The 18,354-nt window shown below is 40.7% G+C and overlaps 1 protein-coding gene across 1 annotated transcript in view; it reads left to right on the top strand.

The window, feature by feature from the left end:
• The first annotated feature begins 1,359 nt into the window (after positions 1 to 1,359).
• LOC116503977 (cytochrome P450 2C20-like) overlaps positions 1,360 to 18,354 on the top strand; it is a 39,466-nt gene continuing 22,471 nt past the window's right edge. Inside the window, exons 1-2 of the mRNA XM_032210749.1 lie at positions 1,360 to 1,636; positions 17,243 to 17,405. Coding sequence (XP_032066640.1) covers positions 1,463 to 1,636; positions 17,243 to 17,405 — 337 coding nt within the window. The 5' untranslated portion in view covers positions 1,360 to 1,462. The remainder of the gene's footprint in view (positions 1,637 to 17,242; positions 17,406 to 18,354) is intronic.

Raw genomic sequence — 18,354 nt, 5'->3', positions numbered from 1 at the left:
GAGAGTGCCAAACCCTTGTCCTCCTGAGCTCCATTTCCGGCACACCCCTCAATTACATAGCAATAAAAAGAGGATTTTTTCGGCACATCCAAACAGTGAATGTGAATACCGAAGATACAATTTGACCTCTTCCTCACCAACACTTTTACTGATCTAACAATGTAACTCTTGGCATATGATTCATAATATCCCATGAGAGAAGACTCTCCATAGACAAAATTGAAGAATCATCTCTGGCTTGTAAGAAAAGGCCCAGTTCTTTCTCTTAAGGGAACATGCAAATGATACTCAGGTGATGGATAATTGGAATATTTGGATTGGCTGAACCAACCGAGCATTAAATAGAGAATAGCTTCAACAATGAGCTTGCCATAGGGGGGGGAAATGTTAAGCAAATATGAAATTAGTGAAGCAGGAGAGTGTCTGTTTCAAAGTAAAGTAGTCTCTGTTTGTGTTCAGTTCTGGTATTCTGCAAACAGTAAAATTTAACCTACCTTGAGATGGTTTCGAAATTCCACCGGTCAGTTTTTCATGACTAGACTTGGATATAAATGAATTGATAAAAATATTCCTTTCCATTACCTGAAGAACAGAGAGAACCTCACAAACAATTTGATACTGATTTGGAAAGTTTATAAAACTTTGGGGGAATTGAAAATTAATTAATTCAGAGGCTTCCTGGTAATTTATTTAATGAAAATATTGACTATTTAAATTATAATTGTATGATGAATCAGGAGTTTAGTAATTCTGGACGAGAGATCTAGTCTGCGTAACCCTTCTGGAAGTCACAGTTTAAAGCAGTTTGTATTTCATTACCCTCATAGTACTGAATTCAAGGCTGAAGGATCATCTCTAACAAGCTGACAAAAGAAAGAAAGAAACACCTTAAGTCCTATTAGGGTTCAAAAACTATTTGCATTATTTGAAGGATGCCTCCTCCTGATTAAATCTGCTTGTCCATCAGATCAGGCATTAGAGGGGTCATGGGAGTCCATCTTTTAAGGAAAGAAGTAGACAAGGCCCTCAACCCTGTCAGCCCCACCACCTGTCAGTAAGATCCTTGTCCCTCTGGATGGCGAAAGCCTCCAGGACAGTGACTAGAGGGTGGATCCAGGCAATGATTAATATGTCACTAGAGGAGAGGTATTTCTGGAGGCTTTTCAGGAGACCTGGGTTTCCCTCCTCCTTAAAAGCCATCACTGCCAGGACAACTTTCATCCAATTTCTTTTTGGTCAATGTACAAAACAAGAACTCATTTGAACCTAGAATCCAAAGGTAGAGATGTTGGTAAATAATTACCCTGCATTGATAACAGCAAAAGAACACATTGATTTAAAAAAGGATCATGGAAAATATGTTATTTAAATGTGATTGGGGTTCCAGTTGCCTTCTTATTTCAGTCTTGTCTGATTGAAACCGTTTCTGGGAGTTTTGAAGAGGAAAATAACTCAGAAGAGGATGGAGCTGACATGGACAGGAGTTCTGCTTCTTCTCTGTATACTTTTCACCCTTTTCTCATATTTCCAAATGTACAAGAGAAAAGGGCAGCTGCCCCCTGGACCTGCTCCATGGCCTATTCTGGGGAACTTCTTTCAGCGAGATGTACTACCTTTGTATAAACATTCTCAAAAGGTAAGGCTAGTTAACTATTGTACTTCTTCAAAGTTTCTGACATTTGAAACATACTTATAGCTTTTTTAATTGTATTAGTTTGATTTATTTTATAAAGAACAATTTGATTTGTGGCTCATTTCTTAAAAGGGAATTATAATATAAAGTCACCTTGTAGCAATCTAATAAACCAGCAATGGAGGTTTCAAAGTTCATTAAAATAAATAGTAACAAGAAAAACTTTAGAAAAAATAAATCTATGAGCCTCAAAATTGTATCGTTTGAATTACCGGTAGCATCAAATTCACTGAAGCTTCCGTTTGATTCCAGATTGTTGAAATGCAGATACAACCACTGTCCTAATAAAGTTCATCTGGGCTGAAAAAATCCAGATGATAACTAGATGCCATCAAAGACATAACAGAAACACAAAGTCTTTCCTATAATATTATGGAAATCCAGTTCCTTGAAGCCCATTTAGGTAACCAGAGATGGTTTGTCTTCATGAATGGTGGCATTTTATTCCTGCTTCCATCCTTCAAATGGATCAATTATTCTCTTCCATGCACAGTTTTTTTCCCCATCTGTAACCTTTTTTTGTAAAAATCAAATCAAATCAAATAGTCCGTTAGTATACTTCTACTTCAGTGGCCCTCTGTAATATGATTCCTTGTACATAGTTTGAAGCACTCCTATATATTCTTTCCTTATATCTACATTCCATTCAGTCTGTTGGGAAATTGATGTACACTATATGTTATTATTTTTCATGAAATATGTTAATTTTTCTTTTTGCAATACTTTTACATTCATGCTGAGATTTTTCACTTCTTTCCGTTTCATCTTAATCCATTTTGTCATGGCCTGTGCTTTCTTTATTTATAGCAATAGCACTTACAATTATATACTGTTTCACAGTGCTTTACAGCCCTCTCTAGTGGTTTACAGTCAGCACGTTGCCCCCAATAATTTGGGTCCCCATTTTACTAGTATAGTAGTATAGGGTTCAGGGAGGAAACCAGGGTGTCAAACTCGTGATAACACATTGTCATCATGTGAGGTATTGCAACTTTTCCCCCTTTGCTAAACCAGGAGTAGGCATTGCCAGTGCATGACACATCTGACCCGCAGGCCCCGTGGTATACGATTTCCTGCCTGAGCAGGGGGTTGGACTAGAGAACCTCCAAGATCTCTCCCAACTCTGATATTCTGTTTAGTAATATTTCTGTTTGCACTTAATAATCTTTGTAAACTGTCACCATTTATATTAACAAAATTCATTATATCCTTTCAAATTATTTAATCTTAAAGGGAAAAAAGCACTTTTCCCCACCCATTTCAAATAATTAAACTTTTCTGTAAAAACATTTCTAAAATCAGTAAGTTCTAATACATCCTTTTACAATATTCCTCTTAACATACATACTTTAAATTTTGTTTTCAATAATATTTCACAAGCTTTAAATATTACTCAAAATTATATATAGAGGAAAAAACAATTTCCAAACTCATTTTATAAACACAGCACAAGCTACATTAGAGCTTTCTTTCAATTACATAGATCAAACCAATAAAAATCCAACTAATTCCAATTAACTCATTAAATTTAAATCAGTCCTCCAAATTATCCTCGTAGAATAATTTTTTTCTTTTTGTATACATGCATTTATAGACTCAAAACTTTTCTTTAAGATAATACATCTTTTTATTTAATTGCCCCTTAACATAAATACTTGTTATTGTTGTTGTTTATTAGTTTTGTATGCTGCCCACTCCCAAAGGACTCCGGGTGGCATACACTTGCAGTACTATTTTACCATCCTTAAGAATAACTTAAGCATTATATAAAAAGAAAAAAAAAACTACATTTTCAAAGTGTTATATTAACACTCTCTTTCAGTTACAAATATCAAACAGATAAATATCCATCCTGATTCCAATAGACTCATTAAATTTAAATCACTCCCTCCAGCTTATCTTCATAGTATAACTTTTCTTCTTCTCTAGAATGTCAATCAAGTAGTTATAAACTCTTTTTATCTAGGATTTTTCAATCTTGTTAATAACAATGAAGAAAATGTCCCAAACCTGTCTGCTAAGTTCTGGGTGATGTACGTATCTGTGACTCACCACAGTCCTTTGTTGATACAGTTCTTTGTGCTGGCTGAGCTGGAATGTCTTTAGCTGGGGTTGTCTCTGTTGGCGTCCATTCCGGCTGGTTGCAGACAGAGGTTCCGAGATTTTTAAGTATTGAATTGAAGGGAACGCAGGAGCCATGGATAGCCAGTAAGATGGTCTTTATTAAACATAAGTAAGGTGACAGCGATTCCAATTCGAACAGATCGCGCCCAGTATTTATAGGAAATGTAACAACACAATAACCAATCAGGGGCCGGGTACTGCACAGCAACTGCTGCTGCAGTACCTTGGCCAATCAGAGGAGATTAGATGTTTCTTGGAGGCTAGCAACAGCCTCCAATGCCTCCTGGCCAATCAGGCTCAGCAGAGTGGTTGCTGGCCCTTTTTCATGTAACAGAATACACAACACCCCTTCCCCCCAGATCTGTTGATGGGGGGGGGGGTGGACCCAAAAAATCATAACTAGCAACTTTGGAAGTTCAAGAACAATATAAAATTTACATTTGCATTTTCCCCAGGTTAAGTGCCCATTTTTATTAATTCATTTCAAGCAGTTCCCCCATTTTTATTAATCCATTTCAAACAGCAGTTCCCCCATTTTTATTAATTCATTTCAAACAGCAGTTCCCCCATTTTTATTAATCCATTTCAAACAGCAGTTCCCCCATTTTTATTAATTCATTTCAAACAGCAGTTCCCCCATTTTTTATTAATTCATTTCAACAGCAGTTCCCTGAGTGTTACAATGACATGTGTGACTCCATTTTATTCACTTCTCATTTTATTCACCTCTCCTTTTCCCTCCAGTTAATTTATTCCATTTCTCCTTCCCTCCAATTAATTTATTCACATTTCTCCTTCCCTCCAGTTAATTTATTCACATTTCTCCTTCCCTCCAGTTAATTTATTTGCAATTGCATTTCTCCTTCCCTCCAGTTAATTTATTCACCTCTCCTTTTCCCTCCAGTTAATTTATTCCATTTCTCCTTCCCTCCAGTTAATTTAGTAACTTCTCATTTTATTCTTCCTCCAACTAAGTACACATTTTCTTTATTGGCTCAATTTTTATAAGTTTCTCAATTTCACATTCACCTCTCCTTTTCCCCCAGTTAATTTATTCACATTGCTATTTTATTTAATTTCCCCCCTCCTGTACTGTGCATGCCCCAAACAAACCCCATTGAGTTCTCTTAGTCCTGGCTTGAAGATCGGCCCTGGAGGCGGCTCGCAGCTCGCGGATGGCGTGCACGGAGGTGGGGACTGGCAGGGCAGCGCGGAGGTCTGTGGACAGGCAGGGCAGCGCGGAGGTCGGTGAGGAGCGTCGGAAGTGGCTCCTCGGCTTTCCCGTTGGGAAACCGGCTCGCGGGGGAGGCAGGGAGTGGCTTCGCAGCAGCTGGAAACAGCTAGGTGCCTGGGTGGCAGGCAGGACAGGAGGGCAGGCCCTGGAGGCCGCGAAGTGAAGGCTTGCAGCTTTCGCAGGCGGCAACGGCGGAGGCCTGGAGGTGCCGAAGGCATGCAAACGAGCGGCTTCGGCAGGAGTTGAGGCACGGCGGCAAGGCTCGAAGTGGGCGCAGGCGGCACGGCTCGGAGAACGGAGGCAGCGACAGGGGCTTCTGGCCGTCCTGTGGCTCCTCGATCCTTTCGATGGGAGGCGGGCAGGGACGCCGGCGATGAGGGCGCGGAGGCAGCGGAGACCAGGCAGGAGAGGATGGCAGGGACACGCTTCTGTCCTCCTCCTTTTCCCCCTCTCTCTCTCCGGGGCAGGCAGGCGGTGACCAAGGACGCAGGCTTCAAATGGAAGGCCGTCCTGTGGCTTGTAAAGGTTTATCGTTGGGAGGACTGGCAGACATCGCAGGGAGGCAGGAAGCAGGCATCGCAGGGAGGCCAGCAGTAGAGGGAGGCCAGCAATGGAGGCAGAAGGCAGGCAGTTCTTCTGAAGGCAACGAGGCTGGCTGGTAGGCAGTCTCCGCAGCAGAGAGGCAGGCCGACTTCGCAGGCAGGCTAAGTGGCCAGATTGCAACGCAGTTTGGGCGATTGGGACAGCTGGCTGGCTCCGTGAGGTGCACGGACAGCCCAACGACCTTGGGCCCAGACAGTTCCAGCCGAGATTGGCTTCCTCGGACTGCGGCTCGTCCTCGGAGTAGGCTTAGACCGGGGGTCTGTTGCTCGTCCTCCGAGTTGGCATAGGTCGAAGCTTCTCGGTGGCTGGACACTGCTTCAGCTGGGCGCATGCTGGCCTTGGGTTCCGGCGCGGACAGCCCAACGACCTCGGGCCCAGACAGTTCCGGCTGAGGTTGGCTTTCGCAGATGGAAGCTCCTCGATTGCTGGCAACTGCTTCAGCTGGGCGCATGCTGGCCTTGGGTTCCGGCGGTCCTTCACGAGCTCTTCAAGCTGTAGATGGATCTGGTAGCCTCTGGGGTTGTGCTGCGACTGGCTATTTTTTCTTGTTCCAGGCCCTGCGGGAATCGCGGATCCCACCCTCGTCGCCAGTTTTAAGTATTGAATTGAAGGGAACGCAGGAGCCATGGATAGCCAGTAAGATGGTCTTTATTAAACATAAGTAAGGTGACAGCGATTCCAATTCGAACAGATCGTGCCCAGTATTTATAGGAAATGTAACAACACAATAACCAATCAGGGGCCGGGTACTGCACAGCAACTGCTGCTGCAGTACCTTGGCCAATCAGAGGAGATTAGATGTTTCTTGGAGGCTAGCAACAGCCTCCAATGCCTCCTGGCCAATCAGGCTCAGCAGAGTGGTTGCTGGCCCTTTTTCATGTAACAGAATACACAACAGAGATGGTCACATGGTTGATGTAGCAGCGCCACAACCTGCCATCTTTGAGTGCCACATTGTAGTAATGCAACCCAGTAACGTCCACTACCCAGGCAGGAATCCAGCAAGAGCTCCCAGCATGGTTGTGGGCATAGACAAGGTCACCCAGTGAGAATGACTAGACCTGGCTGATCGAGTCTGCAGGGACCTTGGAGGAGTAATCTCAGTGCAGCCGGTTTAAGTTGGTCCACGGGCCATGACCCATTAGTAGTTTGGCTGGACTCCTGTTGGTGGTGGAGCTTGGTGTAACATGCTGGACCAAGAGGTACTCAGCTATCAGTGTTTGCCAGTCCCCTGGGTCCATCCTTGCCAGTGCTTCTTTTGCTGATCAGACCATCTGCTCAGCTTGCCCATTGCTAGCAATGGTGCAATCCAGTGGTGGGTTGTGGATCATGTCAAAACAGGTACACTGCACATGGGTAGCACACGCATGTGCAAGCCACCACCCTGCAACACCCAGCTGCTCGGCGGAGGAGGCTCAGGCTCCACATGATGTGCATGTGTGCTCATTTGCCTGGTCACGTTATAAACACTATATATAGGGTGGGTCAAATGAGCCACCATACCGGTATGGTGGCTGCTGCTCCCAGCTACTAGCGGTACGGCCATACTGGCCTGTACCTCCTGGAACCCATCACTAGTGCAATCAGGACATGATGAATGCCATGACAGCTTGAACTTGCTTGATATGAGCTATGGTTCGTTGTCCAAAACGAGGACGTCTAGTAGTCCATGGGTCACAAACAGCCTTTTAAGAGTCTTGATCATGGAGTTTGAGATGATCGATGTCATGAGTACCACCTCAAGCCATTTTGAATAAGCATCCCCACCACGATAAAAGTCTGTCCATGGAAAGGCCCTGAAAAGTTAATATGCATCCTCACCCAAGATGTCTTGGGTGCTTCTCACTCGTGTGCTGGAGTGAATGGGGGGGGGGTTGGTTTTGACTCTTGGCAAGGCTGACAATATATGAAATCCAATCAGAAATGGCCTTGTCTCAGTTGGGCCACCAGACATAAATGCGGGTGAGCGCCTTCATCCACGCCATTCCTAGGTGGCCTATATGAAGAGCTTCCAAAACTGGCTGCTGCCTCTGGGGTACCAGCACACAACTCCTCCAGAGTAGGCAGCCCCATTGAGTGGACAGCTCATGTTGCTGGGATGTGGAAGAGAAGGAACTTTGTGCTAATTGGCCCCTTTGGCCACTCCCTCCACACCCAGTTGAGCTCCTGGGCAATGACATGGTCCTTGGCAGAGTGTGTAGCGATCTCAGTATCTTTCTTACTTGTTTAACAATTTTTAAAAAATCCTCAAAATGGCACAGATCTTCAAAGGAATAACAGGCTATGGCTAAATAAAATCTTTTCTAGATTAATAAAGATTAATAATCCTTAAAAGTGATTAAGAAATCAAAGACACAACTATTTGAAAAATAAATTCCAAAAATTGCTGCTTTTCAAATAAAGTGATTTCAGCATTCCCCCTTCAGCTGCTAATTTACCATGTTCTGAAGCTCATCTCCTGAAGCTAACTTGCTGACTGTTGCTGTATGGAGGATCGATGATTCTAGAACTCTCCCTAACCCAGGAGAGTCATATAAACTAAAGTAATGCTGGTTTCTTTTTTTCTTTTTTTTTTTGACAATTCTTTTATTTTTTTATTACATAGACAACAATGGGAAAAAGAGAAGAAGAAAAAAAGGGGAAAAAAACCCCCATCATCATATACAATATGTCATTTGATCAGAGGTGCATCCCTACTAAGTTTATACATCCCATATCTCTCTGTTGTATATTTAATAAACACCACAATAAGCTAGGGTTTAAAAAAAGGGGGGGGAAGGAGGGGGAAGTCAAAAAGGACAAAAAAGACAAAAAAGACAAAAAGGTCCAAAAAAGAAGTGGGAGGAAGAAAAAAAACCATCATCACATGCAGCATGTCATTTGGTTACAGTTGTTTTAACATCTGCATCTTCAAATAATATTTACCGTCTCAGATATTCCATCTAATATAACTAAAGGCCTCATTTTCATTCTACAATATATATTCAGTTAACATTGGCATTATTTTCCCCCAGAAAGTATACTTCTATTCATTGTTAACCTTGCATTTCATACCTTCAAACAAAGATCTTATTCCTTCATTTTTCAACAAGGCGTCGCTGCCTGTATATACCAGTTTTCATTTGTTCCCCTATTAAAATTGCTTCATCAGCAGCAAAGTATCATTATAGTAAGTTCCTAACCTTATACATTATATCACCAGACTTTATATTAATTCTTCATTGTATCATTGTTAGATTATTTCACAGCATAATTATATCATCATTTACTTTTTTCAATTAAAGCATAAGTATATCATTTTTCATTTCCAAAGTGTTTTTTTTCCCTTAGCCACCGATAAAACAAGTCCCATATCTTATAAAATTGTTCATCCTCTTGTTCTCTAATTTCAAATGTCAATTTACTCATTTCGGCACAGTCCATTATTTTTCGGATAACTTCTTCCTCTTTGGTATTGTTTCGTTTTTCCAGTTTTTTGCAAATACAATTCTGGCTGCTGTTAATACATTTACAATCAGATATTTTAAGTCTTTGTTGTAGGTTTCTGGTATGATTCCCAATAAAAAGATCTCTGGTTTAAAGTCTATTTGTTTGTGTGTCATTTTCTCCAACCACATGTGGATTTTAGTCCAGTATCTTTTAGCTTCAGTGCAAGTCCACCACATGTGGTAGTATGAGCCAGGTATCTGGTGACATTTCCAACACTTTTCTGATTTATTCTTGAACATTCTTGCGATTCTGGTCGGGGGTAGGTGCCACCTGTAAAACATCTTATACAAATTTTCTCTATATGCAGTAGACATTGTCATTTTATAATTTTGAGACCACAATTTCTGCCAGTTCTCTAAGTCAATCCCATACCTAAAGTTTTTTCCCCAGGCTATCATGGTTTCTTTAACTTGTTCTTCATGCAATTTAAACTCCAATAAATATCCATATAGTTTTTTAATTACTTTTTCATCAGTACCTGTTAGAATTTTGTCTAACTCAGTCATTTTGTTATAATGACCTTTAGTTTTTCTATCTTCATTATATCTAGATTGTATCTGTACATATGAATACCAGTTCATTTCCATCCCTTCTTGCTTCAACTCTTGACTAGATTTGAGCTCACCCTCTATATTCAATAATTCTGTATATCTAACTGTTTGTTCCTTTTTATATATTATCGGATACGAAAATGCTTCAATTGTTGATATCCAGACTGGAATTTTTAAATAATGTAATCTTTTAACCTTTTCCCAGTTTAACAACAACGCCTCCCTTATGTAATGTCTTCTAAAATAACCATGTGATTTAGTTCCCTTATACCATAAGAAAGCATGCCATCCCAACAGCAAATCGTGACCTTCTACATTCAATAGTCTAGAGTTTTTTAATGATATCCACTCCTTAATCCACATCAAGTTTGCTGCCTGATAGTATAGCTCCCAATCTGGTAACCCGAAACCTCCTCTTGATCTAACATCTTGTAGTAATTTAAGTTTTATTCTAGCTTTTTTTCCCTTGCCAAATAAATTTCAAAACTATTTTATTTAAATCTTGAAAAAAATCCTTACCCAATCTGATTGGGATTGTCTGAAACAGATATAGAATTCTAGGTAAAATGTTCATTTTAATTGTAGAGATTCTTCCCATCATTGATAAATGTAAGTTTTCCCATTTCTCCAAGTCGATTGCTATTTGTCGTTTTAATCTGGTATAGTTATCCTCTTTAAGAGTGCTACATCTAGGTGATAGATATATCCCCAAATATTTGACCTTACTTGTGTTTTGAATCTGCAACATTTCTGACAACTCTTCCTTTTGTGTTGTTGGGATATTCTTTGTCATGATCTTTGTTTTATCTTTGTTTATTTTCAAGCCTGCTACTTCTCCATATTTCTCTATTCTTTCTAGCAATTTGGGTGCGGTTTCTAATGGATCTTCAAGAATAAAGACTAAATCGTCTGCGAAATCTTGCAATTTATACTCTTCTCTCTTAATTTTCATTCCTCTTATTTCTTCTTCTTCTCTGATCTTTCTATTTAAGACCTCTAGTGTTAGGACAAAGAGTAGCGGTGATAGTGGGCAGCCTTGTCTTGTACCTCTCTTTATTTCAATAGGATCTGTTAGTTCTCCATTTACCATTATCTTTGCTACTTGTTTCTGGTATATCATTCGTATAGTTTGGATGAATTTCTTGCCAAAGTTCATCTGCTCCAGTTGCAAAAACATAAATTGCCAATTCACATTGTCAAAGGCCTTCTGCGCATCGAGGAACATCAGTGCCAATTGTTTTTCTGGATGGGCCTCATAGTATTCCAAGGTATTCAAAATCATTCTTATATTGTCTTTAATTTGTCTTTTAGGTAAAAAGCCATTTTGATCTGAATGGATGAAGCCATTTAAATATTTTTTAAGTCTCTCAGCTAGTATAGATGCAAATAGCTTGTAGTCTGAATTTAATAAAGAAATTGGTCTATAATTCTTGATTTGTGTTAAATCAGTCTCTTCCTTGGGTAGTAGTGTGATATACGCTTCTGACCATGACTTTGGTATTTGGCTCTCAGACATCACTTCATTCATGACTTGTAGGAGTGGGAGGGTCAATATTTCTTCAAATGTTCTGTAGAATTCCACAGGTAGTCCATCTGGTCCTGGAGCTTTCCTATTGTTTTGTTTTTTAAGTGCCTCTGTTAGCTCCATCATTGTCATTTTACTTTCTAACATTGTTCTAGTTTCATCTGGTACCTGGGGGAGATTGGCATCTTGTAGGTACTTTTTAACTTGTCCCTCCTCCACCTTCTCTTGTTCATAGAGTTTAACATAATAGTCTTGTATAATATTTTTTTTCAGTGTTTCCATACTGAATTTCTCCTTGTTTATCTCTTAGTTGAAGTATTTTCTTTGTTTCTCTCTCTTTTTTGATCTTATATGCCAACCACCTGCCTGGCTTGTTCGCATTTTCAAAATAATTCTGTTTGGCACCTCTAATTTTTTGTGCCAGTTCTTCCTTTTCTAATAGGTCCATTTTGTGTTTAGTTATGTCCATTTTTATTTTAACATCTTTTTTTTGTGGTGCTCTCTGTAGTTCTCTTTCAAGTATTTTATAGTCATTGTCTAGAGCTTTATGCATTTGTCTTTTCTTTGAGTTTCTCTTCCTTGTGTAGTCTATTGTCAAACCTCTGATAACAGCCTTCATTGTATCCCAGAGATTCTGCAACGACGTATCTTCTTTCCTATTTTCTTTAAGGAAAAGGACTAGCTCTTTTTCCATTTTTTGTACAAACTCTTTTTCTTTCAATATAGTGTTATTTAGTGTCCATCTAGATCTTGCCCTTTGGCCTTTCCATTTAATTAAAATTGGATTGTGGTCCGCCCAGGTACTTGCTTCAATCTCAATTTCTTTTATGTTGGAGCTCAACTCCACTGAGACCCATATCATATCTATTCTAGAGAATGAAGAATGTCTATTTGAGTAGAAAGTATATTGTTCTGTTTTAGCATTTCTTTCTCTCCATATATCTTTTAGATTTAGTTCATCTGTCATCCTAAAGAAAGATTTCGGCAGAGGCTTCCTATTTAATTTTTTTGTTTTATGTGTTTTATAGTCCATATTTTGATTCACAATGCCATTAAAGTCTCCCATCATACAAATATCAGCATAGTCTAATTCCAGAACTTTTTTGTGTAGTTTTTTGTAAAATTCATCTTGTTTTTCATTGGGGGCGTAGATTCCAATTAGGAGTGTCTTTTTGGTATCCATAATTTCCACCATCAAAATTCTTCCCTCTTCCTCTGCATAGACTACTTTTGCTGGGATGTTGCCTTTAATATAAAAGACCACTCCTCTTTTCTTACAGTTTGCCAATGATGAAAACATTTTCCCAAGCTTTGGTTGGGTTAATAAATGTTCATAATTCTTTTGAATATGTACTTCTTGCAGACAAATTATGTCAGGTTGTAATTTCTCTAATTTATGGAATACTTTCTTCCTTTTAGTTGCCGAATTAAGTCCATTAATGTTAATTGTAATCATTTTTCTTTCTTCCATGTTTATACTTTATATACGGGTTTATCATTCTAGTAGATCTAGGTTCTCGTTTTTCTTTGCGGCTTCCATTCCCTGTTGCCCCTTCTTTCTCACTTCCACCTATTGCTCCTTCTATTTTTTTGGTCGCGATTACAGGTGATTCCAGTATTTGTACCGCTGAATCTTCTTTCCCAGCTTTCTCAGCCATTTCTCTAAAGTATTCTTCGTAGAAAGCTTCTGCCTTCTCAGTTGTATCTATCCTGTGTCTTTGTCCTTGCCAAGTACATAGTAAACCTTCCGGTATGAGCCATCTGTAGTTAACACCTTTTTTTATCAATACTTTAGTCAGAAATTGGTATTCTCTTCTCCTCTCTCTCACCTCTCTTGGAATTTGTTTGAGTACTACAATCTCCTTACCTTTATATTCTAATTTTCTATCTCTCAATTTCTGTAAGATTTGTGATTTAATTGTTTTCTTAGTAAATCTTACATGCACTTCCCTTGGGAGAGCATTTCTCATTGCATATCTTGTGTATACTCTAAAGCTCTCATCAATAATTTCTATTATTTTGTCCTGGGACATCCCCAGAACATCTATCAAAATATTTGAAATTATCTGAGCTAAGTCCTCTCCTTTTTCTTCTTCTATGTTTTGAAATCTTAAGAAAAATTCAGACCTGTCCATCTCCCATATTAATATTCCACTGCTCTCTCTTTCTACATCACTTAGTCTAATCTCTAGCTTCTCGGTTTTCTTTTCTCCTTCTTGAATTTTATTTTCAATTTTTTGAATTCTGTCTTCGTATTTCAGCATCCAGTTGTGTATACTTTCTACTTTTCCTTCCATATTATCGACTTTTTGCACTATGCTTTGATTTTGTTGTTCCATTACCTCCATTTTTTTTACAAGAGTGTCTAGCTTGCTATCTTTACTGTCGATTCCTGCTTGCATTTTCTGCATCATTTGTATAAGTGTTTCAAAATTGGCTTCTTTCTCTTTTTCCTGCTGGGACATCGTCTGTGTTGTCCTCTGGCCTCCCGCAGGTGAGGAGGCAGAGGTTGATGTAGAGCCAAAAGCAGCTGCTTTTCTACTCATAGCCAATTAGTATTAGAGGGTGGAGGATTATAAGTATGGTGGATGAAGTATGGATGAAGTGTGATATATATATATAAATAAGAAAATGTAAAATAGTAAAAAAAAAAAAAAAGGAGAACCCCCCCCCCTTCCAAAAAGGGAAGGAGAGGTGCTTCAGCTACAAGTGGGAAAAAGAAAAAGCAAAAAAAAATGTAAATAGTCAAGGGGTCAAAAAGAATGATACAAAGGTTAAAAAGAATGATCAAAACAGGGGAAAAAAAGTAAAAGATCAAAAAGTCAATAGTGATGATCAAAAAAGAAAAAATCAGTGTCGATGTCTCCACAGCAGATGGTGTGAAAATGGTGTTGAGAGATGAAAGAATGCCAACAAGCTAAAACAGATAATTTTTTCCGGACTCTTCCCCCCCCCCCTAAGATAAAAGTCTTTCCAAGGTCATTCTCAGCTCTGCTGTTTTGTCTAGCAAGTTTCCAGCTGTGTAAATACGTAAATCAAATGCATTACAGGGAGGATTTTGATAACAAAGTTCAAGTCCACAAGATGGCAGTGTTAGCTTGTAATTTGTAGTTTATAGCTTGCTTTAGGCTGTTCCATGGCATTTGTTAATTACTAATTGTTAAAATACATCAAGAAGGCTAAAAGAAAACGGGGGGGGAAAAAGCCACAGATCTTCAGAGCACTTTAAGTTTAAAATTCAATGTCTCCATTAGGTTCAAAGTTAAAAATATCAACAACAAAAAAGGGGAACAGAAGAGGCTGATTTAAATTACAAGAAAGTCCAGCCCGGCTTCCAAAGATAAGAAAAAAGGAACAGAAAAATAAACTTCAAAATGGCAACATTTATCCTCGCCGCTTTTCTCACTAATCAGCCTTATTTTAAACTAAGTTTCCAAATTTAGGATGTTCTCTTTCCAACAAGAAAAAAAGATTTAAAATTCACACCAAACGACATGCTTAAATTCACTCTGTCTCTGGGCTTTTGCAGTTGTAGTCAGCATCGGCTGATCCGGAAATCACTGGATTAGGAGGGCTTTCCTTAGGTTCCCAGAGATTTTGCGAACATCTCTGGGACCACTGGAGTTCCCACCACGTCACTGTCTCTACGGGACAGCTTAGATTCAAACGAATCGTCCAAAAATAACCCCGGTATAGATAGTCTCTCAGGAACTGCCTGAAAGTCTGTCTTCTCACTGCTAAGCCCCGCCTTCTCCAGTAATGCTGGTTTCTTCTGTTTGTACGTTGAGCGACAATCTAGAGAAAAATCCTTCTCAGGGAGCCCCAATGATCTCTCCCTGGGTGTGTTGTCAGTTGGTCATCTTCACCAGAAGTCCTAAGGCCTGTCCTTAACACAACAAATAATCACTTGACCAACTTTAAGAAGCTCTCACCAAAATAGTTTTCAAGCTTAGTTTTACCTTTGTAACAGATAACTTTTTTTGATAATGGTAAAAATAAAACTTTTGCATTTTGGTCCTTTTGTGCTAGTATGTTAGAAGTATAACCAAAGCAGAGTTTTATTTGGAGCAGCCGAAAGCTATTCTCTGCAAGCTAGGTTCTATAATCCACAGATACCCACAAAGGCCAACATAACATGGCCTATCACTTACCCGGTAGGAGATATATATCATGTACTGGATCATAATTATATTGAAGTATTTTATAGGTATTAACAGTTATTGAAGCTCTGGCAAATTTAGAGATTTAGAGATTTAGAGATTTATTAATATTTGTAGGCCGCCCTTTTCCCTGAGGGGACTCAGGGCGGCTCACATAAAATCGGGGAAGGGGAGATACAGACATTAAGATAAGACATATAATAAAATAATAAACAACATACATTCATCATTCGGGAGGGGAATTATCCTTGTCCCCAGGCCTGACGGGCGAGCCAGTTCTTCAAGGCTGTGCGGAAGGCCTGGACGGTGGCGAGGGTGCGAATCTCTACGGGGAGCTCGTTCCAAAGGGTCGGGGCTACTACTGAGAAGGCCCTCCTCCTTGTAGTTGCCAGCCGACACTGGCTGGCCGATGGTATACGGAGGAGGCCTAATCTATGTGATCTTATTGGTCGCAGGGATGTAATTGGCAGAAGGCGGTCTCTCAAGTATCCAGATCCACTGCCATGTAGGGCTTTATGGGTGACTAATAGCACCTTGAAGCGCATCCGGAGATCGACAGGTAGCCAGCGCAGCTCGCGGAGGATAGGTGTTATGCGGGTGAACCGAGGTGCACCCACAATCACTCGCGCGGCCGCATTCTGTACTAGCTGAAGTCGCCGGATGCTCTTCAAGGGCAGCCCCATGTAGAGCACATTGCAGTATTCCAGCCTAGAGGTCACAAGGGCCCGGGTGACTGTTGTGAGAGCCTCCCGATTCAGGTAGGGTCGCAACTGGCGCACCAGGCGAACCTGGGCGAATGCCCCCCTGGTCACAGCCATTAAATGGTGGTCAAACGATAGCTGTGAGTCCAGGAGGACTCCCAAGTTGCGAACCCTCTCTGAGGGGTGTAGAATTTGACCCCCCAGCCTGAGTGATGGAATATTGGTCGAATCTCTGGGAGGGAAACACAACAGCCACTCGGTCTTTTCTCTGTTGAGCACGAGCTTGTTAACCCTCATCCAGTCCATAACAGCTTCGAGGCCGCGGTTCATCACGTCTGCCGCTTCATTGAGTTGGCACGGGGCGGACAGATACAGTTGAGTATCGTCCGCATATTGATGGTATCTAATCCCGTGCCTGCGAATGATCTCACCCAGCGGTTTCATGTAGATGTTGAATAGTAGGGGGGATAAGACCGAGCCCTGAGGCACCCCATAAGTTAGGGGCCTAGGGGACGATCTCTGCCCCCCCACTAACACCTAACCAAAAATACTGTTGGAAGAAATGTCCTTCTGGGTTCAGTTCCAAGTAGGGAAAAAGACACTGGAAAACATGGAGGCTGCTTGGAAAGATGGTTTAATGGTGGACAGGATCACATGGCTTGAGCTCCTGAACAGAAAAGGGAGGAGATGCTGAGAGTGCCCTGGTTTTATGTCCTATCTGGGTCCCACCCCAGAGCTTCCCAATCCTGTGTAAGAAATGCATTCTGATTGGTGGTCACACTCCCAAGGGTTGGGGTAGGGGTGGGGTCTAAGCTAACTTTGTAGGCTGTCCTGAGAACCAAGCTTGTTTGCATTGCTGGCTGATGTAATTTTCCCAGGTGCCTTGTAGTGAGTTTCTGGTTGCTAGATGGGTATGCCTGAAGGGGGTGGATCTTTGTTATATAGAATAGACTGGCTCAGGCCTTAATGGCCCATTGACAAAGGTGGGGGGAAGCTGAGTTTCTGACTCCCTTTTAAAGGAAATATTCTGCTCTTTTAATATTTCCTAAAATATTTCATTATTTTGTTGGGGGGTTTTAACTTCCTACAATACTTTATAATAATTTCACCAAACATGCTTTGTCACCTAATTAACTGAATTTTCATCTAATTCTGTCCTTAGCTTGCTGAGAAATATGGACCTATATTTACTGTCTGGCATGGATCAACACCAATGGTTGTTCTTTGTGGGTACGCCGTGGTAAAAGATGCTTTGGTAGATCATTCAGAAGAATTTGGTGGGAGAATTGAAACGCCTGCTCATAAGCAATTGTTCCAAGGGAAAGGTTGGTCCCTTTTCATTTCCTCATTAGTTACTGTTTTTCTTTAATTTTCTGTAAAAATTGTCTGAATGCCATTAATAATATTGATAATTGTGAAAGATTCACTTGAAATGTCTTGTCATTGAACAAATCTCTCCAGAATTTTCACTCAAAGCACAAATGACTAGACTCAAATGATCATATTTCAGAAAGATTGTCCAAAGGCTTAGCTCTCTAGAGAGAGTTGTAATCGTGGGAAGTGTGGTAGGAAGGAGAGTTGATGGAATTAGGTAGGAATGATAAGCATATCAAAGTCCTCAAGAACTGGGTTGGAGAGAGGTTGTAATGGACAAAATCTATGTGGTTGCTTATAATTTACAGTGACATTGTGGTACATAATGAAGCAACCAAATAAGAGAGCAAGTGGAAGGTACTTATTTTCTGTGAACAAAACCTCTACTATACAAAAATAACTGAATTCCCATTTTTTCTACTTACTGAAAATTGCATCTTAGTACAGAAATCTGTCCATGACTGGCCTAAAGACCAGTGGTGGGTTTCAAAAATGTTCGCTACTGATTTGGTGGGTGTGGCTAGGTGGCCATTACAGCTGCAGCGGGGATGGGGGCAGCCTGGCAAGCTGGGTGCCTGTAAATGGCACGGAGGTGTGGCCAAATTGTGGGAGCAGGTGCAACACATGGGATGCTCCCCACAGTTCCTCAGCTCGTCTGAGCTGCAACTGAGCCTTCTGGCCTGAGCCAGGGGACAGAGACACCGCAGGGCATGGCTGGGAACATGCAAACCTCGCCCTCCCCGAGCGCCAGACTCCACCATTGCAATGGCCCTGCCTGCGTTGCCACTAGGTGGTTCCTGAGCTAGGAGGCAGCAGCCTGCTCCCATAAGGTGACCAGATTTTCAGATTGGAAAAGAGGGACGCCCTTGACCGGGGGGGGGGGGGGGCTTGATTAAAAAA

This window comes from Thamnophis elegans, chromosome 2, assembly GCF_009769535.1.
Source record: "Thamnophis elegans isolate rThaEle1 chromosome 2, rThaEle1.pri, whole genome shotgun sequence".
Lineage (NCBI taxonomy): Eukaryota > Metazoa > Chordata > Lepidosauria > Squamata > Colubridae > Thamnophis > Thamnophis elegans.
This window is presented reverse-complemented; position numbering and strand designations above follow the sequence as displayed.